The sequence below is a fragment of the Pezoporus wallicus genome, unplaced genomic scaffold (genome assembly GCF_028554395.1).
Source record: "Pezoporus wallicus isolate ANWC-B61680 ecotype Strahan unplaced genomic scaffold, APGP_CSIRO_Pwel_v1 scaffold_13239, whole genome shotgun sequence".
Taxonomy (NCBI): domain Eukaryota; kingdom Metazoa; phylum Chordata; class Aves; order Psittaciformes; family Psittacidae; genus Pezoporus; species Pezoporus wallicus.
The window spans coordinates 3,701,588-3,719,299 of NW_026642052.1; the positions used below are offsets into that span (position 1 = coordinate 3,701,588).

Consider the following 17,712-nt stretch of genomic DNA (forward strand, 5'->3'; position numbering starts at 1 on the left):
TTCAGTCATAGATGTATCTGAAAAAAAAAATGATCTTCATATCTACTTAATAGTAACAAAGTAAATGATGCTGATGAAAAGAATTTAAAAAACCCTTAAAAGCAGCTGCTGACTGTTATAACTTGGCTGTCTGCTAAGGGGAAGGCGTTTTGATTTTTAAATCTCAAAGGAATGCTATTTAAAGATTTATTCCCCCCCGCATTGTCCTTTGGTCTGCCCCATTCCAGTACATCCAAAAAGTTGAACATAGATTAACAAATTGCTTTAGACTTAATATTTTATTTAGATGACTCTGCATAATGAAAATGAAATGCTCAAAACATGTGCCTTCAACAAACACTGTATTTTGGAAACTGATGTTATCATGTGCCAATTACCTATAAGGAGGCTTTCTATTTCTTGGAACTAGCTTACAAAAATTTGAGCAGAGGAATTTCATCCTCTATATTGCTTATGCACATTAACCCAACGCTACAGGACCCATCTGGTCCCTATTTACCTTATTTGGCTAGACTGTTTCTGCTATCGCCAAACTATATTCTCAGAAGGGTGGTGTAAACGCAAGCATTTGTGCGGAAGCATTATTTCTGCACCATGCAGCTTTGTGTGGGCACTTTGCTTTACCGAGAGACTGTCCTCTTCTGTGAAAAATCAGGGTTGCTGCCATGTGTTTGGTATAGGACCGGGCACATTTTTTCAAATGTATCTTTATTTGTTTTGCTGACTGATGGTGAAATTTATAAAAATGATATTTTTCCTCTCTCTTTAAATTGATGGAAACTAAATTTAGATAAACTTTGATATTACTCTATATTTCCATTTCTTTTCTTAACTTCCTTTGAACAATCTGTCTGTACTAAGCCTCTGTACAAATATTACTTATGGTCCCTGCTATGTGATTACAGATCCATTGTTCTTCAGACATGCAAAACAAGTACTATAACATACTTGTGTCCAAATTGTTTCTCTACTTGCAAATATAACGAGCTAGTACATTCGGGTAGCTGATAGCTATATAACTGCTGGCACAATTCCCACACGTTTTACCATTAGATAAGTCTGTGGCTGGTAATGGTTGTGTTGAGATAAGTTAGGTAACGTTTCACTTAGTCATCTAGAAGTACTTCTCTGCGTTGAATGTTTGGAAGAGGTGTTAAAACTAAGCAAACTTTTATGGCATCTCTCATATATGACTTACTGACCAATATTAAGCATAACAGATCTTCAGTCTATTATGAAGCTGCATGTATATTCATAAATGAGTATGAATGGAAAAAGAAGGCATGAACCTTGAGAAAGCTATAACCTACATGGTATGAATTCAATAAGTAGTTGTGACAGACTGAAGTTTGCAGTTTTGACAGTTCTTTAGGATTGTAATACCTTGGAATACCTGGTGCTTTTTCTTGATAAATAGTCTCTCAGGGTTATCATTGTCTTTCTAGCTTTTTGTTTGTTTTTCTCTGCTCTTCCATTCAATTAATTTGTAATTTCAACAGCTCTGAACAATGTGTTGTGAATATTGAATAGCTCTGATAATGCGATTTGATTATGGCAATAATATATGGGGGGATAAGGCATGTTCTATGCATAGCATTGTGTAAATGTTGATTTCCCCGGAAATATTATTGAAGGACACTAATTACCTCAACACCTGAAACTTGTTCTTTCTGAAGGAAACTCATCCTGTGTGCATACACACATACTATATTTATACATATTTATATTCAGTATATTATGAAGTTCTTTGTATTAGAAGTAGTCTTAAGCAAAAATATATTTTAAAATGTGCCTTTATGTGTTTCAGTATCATAACCAGCTTGCAGAATAATAAGCTATTTCTGGTTGATGGTCAGTACTGCAGTTCTGCAATCAAGCACCCTAGGATGGCATGACGTATTATTTTGAGGAAACTGCTTTCTATCAGACTTTAGTTTAATTCATGGAGACCTCTCTGGTTCTTTTCTGCCTTGTGTGATCTTTTTTCACATCCTACATTTTACATAAAATTTGGAGTTGGTGTGCCTGAAAAATGTTACATACTGAAACACTTCCATGTCCCATCTGAAGTCACTTTTTGTTTGATGCGGACAGTATTTCATGTTTGTGTCAAAACCCAGACTTTAAGCAAACTAGAAACTCTTCCTCAAGTTTGTTTGAAAAGTTACTCTAGGATGTGAGTATCTTTAGTAGAATCACGTTTATTAACATCACCTAGCTCTTGTGTGTGTTGGTTATAGCAGGAAGCAGAAAAGAGGCAAATAAAATATAAGAACTAATGTCTCATAGGACCATATGTGTGAGTATAGAAATTGAATTGAACAAAACAGAGCATTTTCTAGTTAGCAAATATAACACAGTGCAATGAAAGGGGGAAAAGAAAAAAAAACCAACCCTTTGCAGTGAATGTTCTCTTTTGGTTTTGGGTGGAGCTGAGTAACATAACTTATGACTGCAGAATTGACCAGCAGTGTTCTGATTTGTGTTGGAAAATTACTTGTTCATCAGAGATGTTTGTTGATACAGTATTGGCATAGGGTACCAGATGGTGCCAATTTCAGGTATTCTCCTAAATCCTGTTTTATTCACTTTCTGTGAGTTTATTGATCTTGAAGAAATACATTGTGTCAGTTCTGAACCCTGAAACTTATTTCATGGCTTGAATCTTTGTGATGTCTGTACCTGAATTAGTTTTAGATATTGAGCAACTGTTTAGAGCCTGTATACAAACTAACAGATGTATTAAGCATTTATTGTCTAATCACACCCAGAAGTTTCATTTGCTATTGAAAATATATCATGTTTATCATTACAGTGCCGTGTCCTGGGGACAGTACAGGTTCATGATCCAGGAAGAATTCTCTCCCTTTACACTTTGGGAAAGGGACATAAGAGAAGCTGAAAATGCAGTTTTGTTAAAGAGTGTGACAGACTAGTATGTCTGAAAGGGATTCCTATGTAGACAGAATGATGGGTTTTTGCATGTGTGCTCTGAAGTCAGGACTATCAGGGATGAAAATCTGTATTTAGTCCTGAAGGTGGAAAACGTTGAAGGGTGGAGGGGATCAGAAGTAATTAAATGATTTGACTAGCAGAAAAGTTTAAATTTGATTACTTGGCAACTCCTGAACACAGTGCTGTGCAGGCTTGATAAGCATGTTTGCCACAACCCTGTTAGCCTGTGCACTACTACTTGCTATTAAAACCAAAGTAAAAGGGAAGGAAGCAGGGAGAGGGAAATAAATTTTGATTGACTTGTATGAAATCTAGATTAAAACTAAGAAATGCAAAGGGGAACCTGGTGAGAGAACATACTGCCAAGTGTCCAATCTGTAGCAAAGACATTTCTACTGCTTCATTGAGGAGCATGCATTTGTGTATTGAGGAAATACTTTATTGCTTTCTGGTTGTTTCAGAAAAGAGGTGGGAAGGGATTCATAAGAGTTATCATATTTTCTGTGCTTCTGAGACTTAACATAGTATTGTTTTGCCTTTGGCATCAGTTGCAATTTATTCCGATAGTTCAACAGTAGTGATTCAATATTTCTGTGCTTTTCAGGAAGCTGGAAAGCTGACTTCCAATCTTTCTCAAATCAGACAACCTGTGTTAAACTGCTTGCAAGAGTGTAGTGGTAACAATTTCCTGCACAGGCTTGCTGGATGTTATTGCAACCCAACTATAAAGTGAAATTTGATAGTAGAAGGGAGGTGGAGGGTATTGGGCCATTTTAATTTACTTTTCAACAATCAAAGATTTAGAAGTAGGTCCTCTATTTGAGACAACAGGAAGAAAAACCATTATTTGGCTGTTTACTGATGAAGACCTGCATATCTCAAATAAAACATCTAGTAATTCTTTATCCTCAGTCCCTTAAAACCTTTGTGAAGTGCTGGTGAAGATCTTTATGATTTGGTGTTTACAGATTTGTACTGCTAAAAAAATATATATAGTATATTTTTGTAGCAGAGTCATTTGAATTGCTATTCCCTGGGAAGGGACAGAATGTGGTCTCACTTAAGAGTACACAGTTTTCATATTGCTCACTGGAACAGGCAGCATTTCAGCATTTTCCCTTTCCTGTACAAGGGCAGCATATTCACGTAACACCTAAGTCTTGATCTGTGTGTAACTTTCAGGTTTTATCTTGACTATTTTTATTCTTTTTCCTCTTCTGATATGCACTTCCCTTCCTTTCCTTTCTTTGTGTGTTTGAGAGCTAGTGGTTGTGAGGAAAGAACACAAAACCAGCAGATATAACTCTTAAAGCTACTGATAAGAAGTGGGCTACATCACTGAGAAGATAAGCCCTCTTTTTTCCTTTATTAGAGTCTTCTTCAGCATTCTCCATTCTGGTAGTTCATTTTCAAGGGTATATGCCTTCCACCCACCTCATCCCTCTTTCCCCCCTCCCCCTTCCTGTTTTAGAAACAGCTAGTTCAGGTTTTGCTAGTATAGGTTTGCTATATAACAGGTGAAAAATTGTGGTGTTACTATGGTAGGAGTGCTAACCTTAGCCTTAAACCAAAATCTTATTCAGAGATGCCTTAAACCAAAATCTTATTCAAAGATTCACATGAAGTTTAGGAAGATGAAGGGTGATGTGGAAAGAATAGCTCTTTTGGCAATACCCACTTCCATATTTTTCCACACTAAGACCAAAGGTGCCTGTAAGGTCACTGCCAGCACCCTAATTTTTTGAGGCTTTCTTATGCTTTTTTATTCAATCTCAATTGCTGAGGTGAGTAGCTCGAGAGACGACACCTTCGACACCGGAGCGGAGGGAGATCAGCGTCCAGGAGCCTCAACTCAGAGCGGCGAGAGCCACCGGGGCAGCCTCAAGTCCTCGACAGGACCTGCCCAGGAGCCGGCAGCTCAGCTGACGAGAGCGAGCAGCTGACTCACACGGGGCGGAGCCAGGAGCTGCGGCACCAGCCCCGACTGGGTAAAAGCCTGCCCCAGGGAGCGCGGGGAACAGAGCGGGTGGAGGCAGTTTGTGGGCAGGCGAGCGGGATGGAAAGCCGTCGTCGTGTGAGCAGGGCCCCCTCCGGGAGCTCTGCTCTGGCTGCCCCGGCGGTGGCCAGCGTAGGCACGCAGAGAGAGCCGGTGAGAGGGGAGGCTGCAGTGCAGAGCTGGGGGTGTAGAGAGTGCCTGCACTGGTCTGGTGAGGGGAGGGTGCGCAATGGGCAGGGCTGCACTCGGTGCTCCCTGGCAGAGGTCCTCCTGCAGCAGGGGCTGAGCTGCGGGATGCTGTCAATAGACTGCGAGATGTCAGGGAAGCTGAGAGGAAGCAGGAATGCTTGCTGCCGGCCCAAACTGTGCAGGGGCCTCGAGCTTCACCTCTGCCTCATGAAGGAAAGAAGGAGGCCGTTAACCTGGGAAACTGGGAATTAGTGACAAAAAAAACCGACAAAAAAAACCAACAAAAAAAACAAGGAAAAGGACAACCAAAAGCAAGGGGCTTCCCCCTAAATCCCCTGTCCCCACACAGAACCGCTTTGCTGTCCTGCAGGGGGCTAATGAGGAAATGCAGTCGAGCCAGAAACAGCCGGCTGATGCACTGCTGAAGAAGATCTCTACTGGTGCAGCCAGGAAAAAGCGGCAGGTCGTAGTAGTAGGGGACTCTACACTGAAAGGGACAGAAGCCCTCGTCTGCCGTCCAGACCCCGTCTCAAGGGAGATGTGTTGCCTACCGGGGGCACGGATCAGGGATGTGGCAGGGAGGCTGCCTGCTCTAGGAAGTCCCGCGGACTATTACCCACTCCTGGTGATACATGTGGGTGCTAGGGATATAGACAGTAGTAGCCTGGGGAACATAAAGAAGGACTACAGAGCCCTGGGGGAGGTGGTTACGGGCTCTGGAGCTCAGACAGTCTTTTTGTCAATTCTCCAGGTTACAGGGGAGGACCTAAAAAAAGCTAGGAGGATTGGACAGGTTAATAACTGGTTAAAAGGGTGGTGTCATAGTCAGGAGTTTGGGTGTCTTGAACATGGGACCCAAGCTTGTAGGCCAGGTCTAGTGGGGGCTGGTGGAGCTGGTCTGATAAAGAAGGGAAAGAGCAGTTTTGGTAGGAGGCTTGCCAGACTGGTCAAGGAGGCTTTAAACTAGATGTGTTGGGGGAGGGGGGCATCATTCCATCCCAACACACCCAGTCAGTTGCCAGAACCTATAATAAATGCTCGGAGCAATGTAGAGATATCCCAGCCGCTCCAGCCAATGAGCCGGCTTCAGCTGGAGCTCGGCTTAGATGCCTCTATACAAATGCCTGTAGCATGGGGAACAAACAAGAGGAATTAGAGATATGTGCACGTCTACAGGGGTATGATATAATAGGCATCACATCCCAACATGGTGGGATGGCTCCTATGACTGGAGTGTTGGAATGGAAGGTTACAGGCTCTTTAGGGAAGACAGGCCTGGCAGGCGGGGAGGGGGAGTTGCCCTTTATGTTAGGGATAGGCTGGAGAGTATGGAACTCTGTCTGGGCACAGCTGAGCAGTTAACAGAGAGTTTGTGGGTCAGGGTTAAAGGGAATATAGCTATGGGAGACATTACTGTGGGGATCTGTTACAGGCCGCTTGATCAAGGAGAACCTGCAGATGAAGCACTCCATAGACAGATAGGAAAAGCCTCATGCTCGCAGGCCCTTGTTTTCATGGGGGACTTCAACCACCCTGACATCCATTGGAAGGACGGTACAGCCCGGCACAAGCAATCCAGGAGGTTCCTTGATTATGTAGAAGACAACTTCCTTCTGCAAGTAATAGAGGAGCTGACAAGGAGAGTTGCCATGCTTGACCTCGTGCTCACCAACAGGGGAAGGGCTCATTGGAAATGTGAAGCTCCAGGGCAGCCTTGGATGCAGCGATCATGAGATGCTCTAATTTGAGATCCTCAGGACAGTGAGAAGAACGTGCAGCAAGCTCACTGCCCTGGACTTCAAAAGAGCAGACTTTGGCCTCTTCAGGAACCTGCTTAGGAAGTTTCCATGGGATACAGCCCTAGAGGGCAGAGGAGCCCAAGACTGTTGGTTGATATTCAAGGATCACCTGCTGCAAGCTCAAGAGTGTTGCATCCCAACCAGAAGGAAGTGCAGCAGGAGGGCCAGGAGACCTCCTTGGACGGATAAGGAGCTCCTGAGGAAAATTCAATTGAAAAAAGAGGCTTATAATAAGTGGAAGCAAGGACAGGGGGCATGAGAAGAGTACAGGGATGTTGTCCGGGAAGCTAGGGACCAGGTTAGGAAAGATAAGGCCCAGTTAGAATTAAACTTAGCTAGAGGTATTAAAGATAACAGGAAGGGATTCTACAGGTACATAGCAAATAAAAAACAGACTAGGGAGAATGTAGGCCCCCTCAGGAAGCTCTCAGGAGAACTGGCTACACGGGATTTGGAGAAGGCTGAGGTTCTGAATGACTTCTTTGCCTCAGTCTTCACTGGCAAAGGCTCTGACCAAACCACCCAAGTCTTGGAAGGCAGATGCAGGGACTGTGAGAATGAAGGCCTTGTGCCCACTGTAGGAGAGGAACTGGTTCGAGACCATCTTAAAAATCTGAACGTGCACAAGTCCATGGGACCTGATGAAATCCATCTCTGCAGGTCCTGAAGGAGCTGGCAAATGAAGTTGCTAAGCTGCTGTCCATCATATTTGAGAAATCATGGCAGTCAGGTGAAGTTCCTGATGACTGGAAAAAGGGAAATATAACCCCCATTTTCAAGAGGGGGAAAATGGATGACCCAGGGAATTACAGACCAGTCAGTCTCACCTCTGTGCCTGGCAAAATCCTGGAGCAGGTTCTCCTGGAAGGCATGCTAAGGCACATGAAAATCAACAAGGTGCTTGGTGACAGCCAGCATGGCTTCACTAACAGGAAATCCTGCCTGACCAATTTGGTGGCCTTCTATGATGGGGCTACGGAACTGATGGACAGGGGTAGAGCAGTTGATGTCATCTACCTGGACTTGTGTAAAGCGTTCGACACTGTCCCACATGACATCCTTGTCTCTGAATTGGAGAGACATCAGTTTGATGGATGGACCACTCGGTGGATAAAGAACTGGCTGGATGGCTGCACACAGAGTTGTGGTCAATGGCTCAATGTCCGGCTGGAGACCAGTAATGAGTGGTGTCCCTCAGGGATCGGTGTTGGGACCGGTCTTGTTTAACATCTTTGTCGCTGACATGGACAGTGGGATTGAGTGCGCCCTCAGCAAGTTTGCCGATGACACCAAGCTGTGTGGTTCGGTTGATACGCTGGAGGGAAGGAATGCCATCCAGAGGGACCTTAACACACTTGTGAGGTGGGCTGATGCCAACCTCATGAAGTTTAACCATGCCAAGTGCAAGGTCCTACAGCTGGGTCGGAGCAATCCCAGGCACAGCTACAGGTTGGGCAGAGAAGAGATTCAGAGCAGCCCTGTGGAGAAGGGCTTGGGGGTGTTGGTTGATGAGAAAATGAACATGAGCCGGCTTCAGTGTGAGCTCATGGCCACGAGGATGATCAGGGGACTGGAGCACCTCCCATATGAAGATAGGCTGAGGAAGTTGGGGCTGTTCAGCCTGGAGAAGAGAAGGCTGCGTGGAGACCTCATAGCAGCCTTCCAGTATCTGAAGGGGGCCTATAGGGATGCTGGCGAGGGACTCTTCATTAGGGACTGTAGTGATAGGACAAGGGGTAATGGGTTAAAACCGAAACAGGGGAAGTTCAGATTGGGTATAAGGAGGAAATTCTTTCCTGTTAGGGTGGTGAGGCACTGGAATGGGTTGCCCAGGGAGGTTGTAAATGCTCCATCCCTGGCTGTGTTCAAGACCAGGTTGGACGAGGCCTTGGGTGACATGATTTAGCATAAGGTGTCCCTGCCCACGGCAGGGGGGTTGGAACTAGATGATCTTAAGGTCCTTTCCAACTCTAACTATTCTATGATTCTATGCCACTTTTGGGAATGAGGTATGGAGCTGGACAGAACTGAATATTAAGATCACTTCATAACAGAAATTATATAAATATGAATGTATTTTACAGAACTGGATGCAAAGTTAGCGTTCCAACTGTATCCTGTTTATATGATAATGTGACTTGATTTTCATCCATGGTAAAAGATGATTTACAAAGCCAGTTGGACCTTGCGGGGAACAGCCTTCTTTGCAGGCACTGTGGGAAGAAGGAGCTTGTGTTCATAAGAAATGAAGCATAAACATCTTTATTTCAACTACAGGGACTCCTGTAACCTCTCGGTGTCATATCTTGGCCCCAACTTTATGTGCTGTTGTCATGGTCTGAAACTGTACTGTCTCTTTGAAACAGTATACTGAAATGATAACTTGATTTCCCAATGAAGGAAGCAATGTATAGGTAAAAGGGGTAGGGATGTTTTCATCAGAGTGAATAATAATTATTTTTTTAATCTTTCTAAATGACAAAACCAGCCTGACTATGACAGGGTTCAACAGTTTGAGATACCCTGCTAGCAATGCTGTACCCCCCCCGAATTGGGTACTCCTGTAAGTTTGACTTGCAGCTTGCTTACTAGAAAGGTCAAAATTGCATATACAAGTAATCTCTGTTCTGTGCCTAACCATTCTTTCAAATTCAGGAAGCTTTATTTCTATATATGTGTATATATATGTATGTGTGTGTGTGTATGTATATTTTTGTGTGTGTGTGTGCATTGATTAAATTCTGAGCAACAAAATACTTTGGATAATTAATCTAGGCAGCAGTCAGTCTATAGCAATCTGTCACAGAGTAATTCTGGAGTTTTGTATTTATATCTAACTGCATGTTTCTCTCTTTAAGCTGAGTTTGTTTTTCAACATTCTGAGGAATGTTATCCTCAAAATTATGCTTTCAATACATGTATCTGGATAAAAGTATTTTTTTGCAAGTCTTCAACACATATCAGCTCTAAGCATCTTCAGAAAGCACATTTGTATTTCTGGTGGCCAACTTGCCAACAGCCTTTCCTACAAGACTGGTGCAGTTAAAATCAAATTTGCTGGCACTTACCCAAAGGGTATTTTATTGGTAGCCTCCTCACGGTGGTGAAGCATTTTCAGTTTGCGGATATTGGAGAATGGTTACACAAAGAAAGTCTTTAATTCACAAGGGTTCTTCTCTGTGCCTTTCTGGTGCTTTGTTGTGCTTGTCTCTGTGCTGTTTAAGCTGAGAAATAAATGAAAGCTTGTCTCCAGGCTCTTGCTGTGTGAGTATCTAGCTGTGCATTTTACTGGCTGCTGTTTCAAGCTGCTGCACTGCTCCCTTTTAGGATGTTGAGAGAAGAAAGATGCTATTTTCTGGCTGAAATATCCAGTTTAAATATTTTATCCCAGTTGTATCAGCCAGTCACCAGAGTGACTTAAACTATGTTCACTCCAATGACCACTCAAATATCAATGCTTGAAACACCAACATTAGCTGGCTGATTATCAGAGCACTGAGGAAAGTTATGAGGAAAGTTAACAGATCTTGTGATGCAGTTGTGCTTTTGTGGGTGCTGATTTTGATGATTCCTGCCAACTAAGAATTGGAAACTCTTGCTGGGGTCTCATAAACCTCATTTCTCATAACCCTATTCAGTCTCTTGTGTTTTAAAGTTGTCCTCAGAATGTCTTTCTGAGGTAAGCAAGTGTGATATCTGTTTTACTGAGAGGTTAAGTGATTTGTTTGTGTTTGTACAAGGAATCTGTGACAGAAGTGTAGCTGGAACCAGAATCCATGAAGCCTTAGCCTATGTGTTGTCCATGAAAGGCAGTGATTTGTGATGGGATATTAAAATGTGTGCGCATTCCTGGGGCAATGGGAATTTCCTGAAAGACTGTGGAGTCATGGAACATCAGCAGATCACCTTTCCTGAGGTGCCATTAAAAAAAAAGAACGGAAACCGTTACTATTCTTGACATAAGAGCTAACTGCATTACAAATACTGTGCTCATCCACAGGGTATCACCTGCGGTGGAAACTTCTGAGTAAGGTGTTACAAAAGCTTACCATACGCTACACTGGAATCTCTACAAAGTGAAGAAGTTACCTGTGTTCATCACAGCACGTTGTTATGATGAGCTCTTTTGGCAAAGCAACAATGAAAAATGCTTAGAGATTCTTGGTGACTGCTTTCCAAACAGTTTGGACCTATATGTACATTGTTATTAAAGCAAGAATGGCTCAGGACTGTAAGCTGTGAATCTGCAAAAATGAATGTGGAGTTAGCAAGAAAGATTATTTTTTTTTTTAATCAAAAATAAATAATATTTATAAGTGTTCCACTGTAAGGGAACTCTGCATTTCCCTAAGTGGGATAGGATTTAAAATAACCCTTAAAAGCTCTGTTGTTTTAGGAAGAGATCTGTGTCTGTAGGTATATTATGAATAGATACCTAAAATGTGACTAGTCTATAATATATTTAGAAAATTATTCTGCTAACTAGTTATATGTTTTGTCTGGTTTGGTTTTGGTTTGTGTTTTTAATTGCTGGGAACAGTATTATTTTACATCCCGTAGAGATGCTTTTGCTTTTATTTGTTTGGTCATATTTTATTATATAGAACTGAGAATTGAAGCAGGAAATGAAGGCCATCTGAACCTTGTGAGAAATATGCCTTGGACATTGGGAGCTATGAACATTGTCATTCCCATAGGGTCACTGGTTGATTATCATTATTTTTTTGAACCATAGCGTAGGTGAATTGGCAGTTACTTCTGAAGTTAACCTTATAGAAGTGTCTGCTGCATTTACCATTGTTAGGTGTTAGGATAATAAAATTTATTTTAAACTTCTTGAATATTCAGAGTTTTGTTGATGTCGGTATATTCTTAGCACATGTTCAAAAGCATAATAAGGGTTATGGGCTAGCACATAGTAGACTCTGCAGTGTTATAAGAGAAAGGTTGAAAATAAAATGACACTACTGATGTGGAAGTGAAATGTTTAGAACAATGTTTTGAGATTTAATTTTTTTTTTTTTTTCAATTCTAGAGAGTACTTCAAAGAGTGGTGTTGAAGCCTTTAATTTTAAGGCTAACTTAAGTGCTAAATGTAATTTAAACAGCTTTAAATAATGTATTTTTAGAACCTGACTTTTTTGAAGATGTACACCAGCATGATTCTGCTACTTGATTGTTGGACCTTTACTCAAGGCTTTGAGTGATGGTGACCTTGTGATAGCATATGAACCCTACAGTCACTGACAGTTAATGCGTGACCAGGAGTTCAGTCCATATTTATGAAGTGCATAAATATAAGTTTAGTTATTCATATTGAATGGTATACTATCTTCATAATATGTTTAAGAATATGGTGCAGTCAGGAGACATTATTGTTACCAATAAAAATATACATAGTAGTTTCAAAACACTCCAAATTTAACATCTCTTTTTATGTTATCATAATGTTGTGTATCCGCATAAAACAGTTACCTCGCTCTCTCATTTTATTGGTGTAGAAGCGAAATATTCTTTATTCCAAACTGTAATTGAGATGGGGGCAGAAGGGGATCTAATGAGGTTCAAATTCATGTAGCCAGGCCAGTAAGGGATGGCTTTTGGTTTCTGTAATTAAGTTAACCACCTACTGAATTAAATCATATATAATCTGACTGCATCTGGAATTTTGTTTTAGCAAGGGTTTCAGGAATAATTCCTCCATAGTATCTGAATAACCCAGATGGCCTCTGAGATAAGGAGCAGTTCATTTCCCCTTCCGAGACTGTAAATGCTGTGGTGTTATTATAGATTGGATTTGCACATCTATATTATTTTAGATTGTCTTTAGAAATTATCAGCAATTTGAATTGGCAACTGATTTTGAATTGAAATTTTCCATACAGTTATGAATTTTGGATGAAATATATTAAGTAGTTATTAGTTTTAGTCTTTAGCATCAGAGAAACTCCACAGATTAATAGCATAAAATTTCTTTATTAAGAGCAATACTTTCTGAAGTTTCTTCTGCTCACTGAAGGGTGCTTTTTTCAAGTTACTGTAAGAATATTGCTGATTTATTTGTCTCGAAACAACCAAACAATCGTGTAAAATCATAAAACCAAAATCATTGTTTGTTTTGCAATTAAAATCTAACTTTCCTGTTTTTTTCTCAAATTAAGTATTAAAAATAATATAATGAACTTAAGGAGCAGATTAGATTTTATTGAGATAAAAGACATCTGTTATTATAAAGGAAAACAATTATTTAAATTAAGTTTTTCTAGCAAATAATTGGCATAGCTTGTCTTTTTTCATTTCCTCTTTATGAATGAAAAAACTCAATGGGAATGTTGTCAGAGACATATTTAGTGTCCTGAGTTCTGTTTACTTTTTGTCTGTTTTGACTTGTCATTTTAAGCAAGATATTTAACTCCTTGGTTTCTGTTTACCAGTCCCCAAATAGGAGAAAAAACCTTTATTAATATATGTAAAAGTATTTATATACTCTCTCTATATATACTCTATATAATGCATACAGAATGTATTTAGTTGAAGTCACCAGATGGTGCTTGTCTGTGCACCCGTGAGATATTCGTTATTAACCCTTTAGAAAGTATGTGCTAAGAATGCCTATGATTTTCATTCTAATGCAGTTTCTAGAATAACTCCCAGGTAGGAGTATGTTTTAAAGAACAACCTTTTGATAGGAATTTGGTAGCAATTTTCTTGGAAATATAATTCTCCAGGAAGGTAGTTCAGTATTAAAGTAGGAACCCACCTGCTTTGTAGGCAATTTAATGATGAAAATTATGTAGATTTAAAATACTGTGGATATTTAAAATGAGTAGAGGGTTTGGAAACTAATTCAGCATTGATTGCATGTGTTGCTCAGTTTATTCTTGTGGAGCAGCAGGTTATTATTAAAGGAGAGCAGAGGGGAAAAAACCCTGAAGATTAAGCTTCCATAACTACCCATGAAGTAGACTAATCGTGGGATTTCCCAATTATTGCAATTAGGGTTCTTTGTCTGCTATTGATATTCTTCTTGAATATAACATAAAGCTGATTTAAATAATTGAATACTTTGTAAGCTTAGAGACATGCTGGGGAATGAAAATGAAGTTAAATCACCTTTGTGTTTTGATTAGGGCATTTCAAGCAGCATCAAACAGGAACATAAGCAGTTTTTATATATGATTTTTAAGAAGTAATTTTAAAATGTTTTTCCAGTTTAATGATTCATTTTCCATATATCCTGATGCTGTAAGACTCGGTGATAATTATAAATAATATAATTATGAAATATCAGTGATACAGTAATGTGAGAAGTGCTTCCTTATTTCTACAGGAAATAAACCATTCCCACTGAAATATCGCCAGCCTCAGTTAATTTATGGCTGTCCCTATGCCTCTTGGAAATCCTGAGCATGGTCCAGAGAGATCTTGAACAAGATATAATTTCTGTTTATGTGCTATATTCATCATAACTTTAAAGAGTTTTATTTCTGTGGACACCAGATTATTGTTGATGGGGTTTAGAGTAGATGATGAAATATTTTTATATTTCATATATATAAATACAATTTATTTTCTGATCTATTTCTTTCAAAGTCTAGTACACTACACAATATAGTCTATACTACAAGGAAGTTCAGTGTGCTTTAAGACTGGATGTAAAGTCTGATGGTTGATTCTGTTCTATGCGGTAGCCTAATTCTGTTCCCACTGCTTTGTTTCTTCCAGGACATGAGAGACTGCTCCTGTAATGGCAGAGATTTGTGTGAATGATTTTGTTGAATACTACACGTCTCTTCAATGCTGAAAGCAGGAGGCAGTAGCTGGTAGCTCAGTGTGGAGCAAAAGAAGTATTTTAAACTTCAAAACCAATTATGTCAAAGAAAAGTCGTGCCAAGGGAGAGAAGTCTGACATGGATATTGAAGCCCTTCAGGCTGCTAATGAGGAGCTACGAACTAAACTAACCAGCATCCAGATAGAATTCCAGCAAGAAAAAAGCAAGGTATTTTTCTGTATTTTCTGATCATTCTTCCTAACAGTACCACTGTTACAAACCAGCAGAGCTTGAATCTCAAACTAATTCGCTACTAAAATGCATTAGCCTTAAAGGAAAACCGTGACAAATGAAATCGGAACCACTGATGAACTGAAATTGGTGCCAAGCATTTTAAACAATGCACAAAGGGAAGTAAATATCCCCAAACATGCAGTCACCAAAATTTGCAGTCACAGCAATACAAATGGCATTATCTCAGTGTGACTTAGAGGCAACGGGGGAGTTTTGTATTTGATTTTAGCACCAAAAACTATATGTTGTAAACAGAAGTGTCTTCAAAGTCAACATCAGCACCATATTCAAAGCTTGTCACTTTAAATTCTCATGGAAAATGTAAATTAATTGGAGATGATCTGTGTAGGTGTCTTGATTTGATTTGCTGGGGTTATATGTGCCATTGCTCTGAGATGTTCAATGATGCATCCTATTTTTAATGAAGCAGATCCATCAATATTTGTCTACCTAGCACATTCAGTAGATATTTTTCTCTTTATTTTGTCTTATTTCTATTTTTTCCTGTCACTTTTTATGTCGAAATACAGATGTGATTTTATTATAATCTTAATTATAATCGCATTAAAGAGCGTGTAAAGTTACCTTACCTTGGACAGAAGAATGAATTAATTTTGAGTGTTTAAATTAATCAGAGTCTAAAAAAAATCTACAAAAAGATTCCACAAACCCTAAGAAGAGTTTAGCCCTTATATGCCTCCAAGTTTAATGCTTTCCCTGTAATATGTCAAATTTAATTCTGATTCAAGTAAAAATAAAGTGTAGCTACAAGACCATAACAGCTATAGGAACATTTCTATAACTAGTCTGCTTATTTACCTATATCCAGTCTGGTAAGAGTTGCTTCCGTTTGGTTACCTGTTTATCTATTTACAGTTTGAGGATTGCATCTTTTCTTGTGTGTTGTGGCTGTTATAGGAGATACATCTGTGTAAAGCATACGTATATGTGCAGAGAAATGAGTGAGCTCATGTATGTAATGTGTAGGTGAATATGAAAGAGGAAATTACAGCCAGAGAGCTCTACTAAGTACACAGTACAAACTGTAGTAAATTCTGCAGCATGTTGGATGCCTTTCTGGAAGGGTGAGGGTGGAAGAAGTCTTCATTGTCTTTCACACAGCTTTGCTGTGTTTGCTTGAAATCACTTAACTGAAACTGAACTGTGTATTTGATTTCCCACCATCAGGACAACAGCCTGCTTTTTGTGTGCGGTAGTTGCATAGATGCCTTGACCGACAAGATGAGTAAATCAAAGACATAGATTTTCCTCTTTGAACTGTAGGTTAAAAATCAGTAACAAAACCAACTGAAATTATGACCTGGTGTCAGAAAAGTGAAAACACTGTGCCTAGAGAGATCTAAATAAATTAGATGGCTCTATTGGAACAGAGGTAAGAGAGGACATATTAAAGCTGCTAAACGGACAGCTCTTTGGCCCATGGGAGGTAACTGCATTAGAAAAGGTAACAAACTCTTGTGGGGCCAATTAATTTAATTTAATTCTCCTCAACTATTTTGTCTCTCATGTAAATGTCTATATTAATGATTTAGCTGAGGAAGAACCTTATAATTGATGAGAGACATCACTAATGGAAATTAATTTTTAACTTCTGCCTGCAAAATATCTGTTTCCCTGGAATAAAATGTTTACCTGTGAGACATTCAAAACTCTGTATATTTCCCAGTTCATTTCATTTCATTTGTTGTTGAGCCATTTAAAGAAGATTCTCCTGTAAAATTGTTCTTTTCCAGGCTTATGAAGTTATGCAAACTGATGTTTGCAGTTCTCTGAATATTGTGGATCTAGCTAATGATGTTTTGTTCCTCTGACTTATGAGCTGCTGAATTGGTTTATGTTGCCTAAGAGTTGAAGCAAAAGTTATGGCCCTGTCTTAGATCTCTTGTACTGTCCCTTGTTTTGAGAGTGCTTGTTTGACTGGTTTGGGGAGCCTGTTGACAGACAGCATGTCCTCCTGGGATTGTAGGTTTGCTGCCACCTGTGTAGAGTCTGGAGAAGGAAATGCATGAACTGAACACAGGCTCACGCACTGCCCTCTCTGCTACTGGAAAGATTTGGAAGACATCCAAAATTTGGGTATCATATAACAAAAAAAGTTGATCAAAGCACAAAAATTATACTTCTTTTAACATGAATGGAAGCAAGAATCACTCTAACTGAACTCCCAAGTCCAGTGCAGCAAGCACAAGAAGTGCAGTGAATGAGCATGGTTTTGACAGTCAGAGTCAAGAAAATGTCTATCAATCAGCTCAGTAGTTTTATAAATGCCTAAGCTGAGATCCATCAATGTTTTGGTGGAAGTACTACAAAGTACCTATTCCTACCATGGTCATTAGCAAATATTAGAAGATAGCCTTCCAATACTTCAGGTAATGTTTTGTTCTTGATAGCAAGGTGTTTATAGTGTTTGCTGTAACTATTGCTTCGTTTTCACCAGCTTCTGCTGTTGCTTTTAAATATCCATATTCTGCTTGTGACTACACATTTATAGAGTTGAGATCAGAACACATCTAGGAGTTAGGATAAATGAGATGCTTCAGCTCAGTTGCCATTGTATCACCTCACGATTTTATATTGTTTTTCTAAGTACTGTTTTTCCTCGATTTCTTTGGGTTTTTTGACCTTTGATGTCAGATGTTGAATATGTGTGTAAGAGTGATTCCTTATAGGTTGAAAAAATAAAGTA

General features: G+C 39.8%; 1 protein-coding gene across 8 annotated transcripts in view; it reads left to right on the forward strand.

Moving 5' to 3' along the window:
- Positions 1-1,132: 1,132 nt before the first annotated feature.
- Positions 1,133-17,712, forward strand: part of JAKMIP1 (janus kinase and microtubule interacting protein 1) — a 92,875-nt gene continuing 76,295 nt past the window's right edge. For all 8 annotated transcript variants that reach the window (XM_057426599.1, XM_057426598.1, XM_057426602.1 and 5 more), the window contains exons 1-2: positions 1,133-1,313; positions 14,665-14,939. In XM_057426599.1, the coding sequence (XP_057282582.1) occupies positions 14,811-14,939 (129 nt within the window). In that variant the 5' untranslated portion in view covers positions 1,133-1,313; positions 14,665-14,810. The remainder of the gene's footprint in view (positions 1,314-14,664; positions 14,940-17,712) is intronic.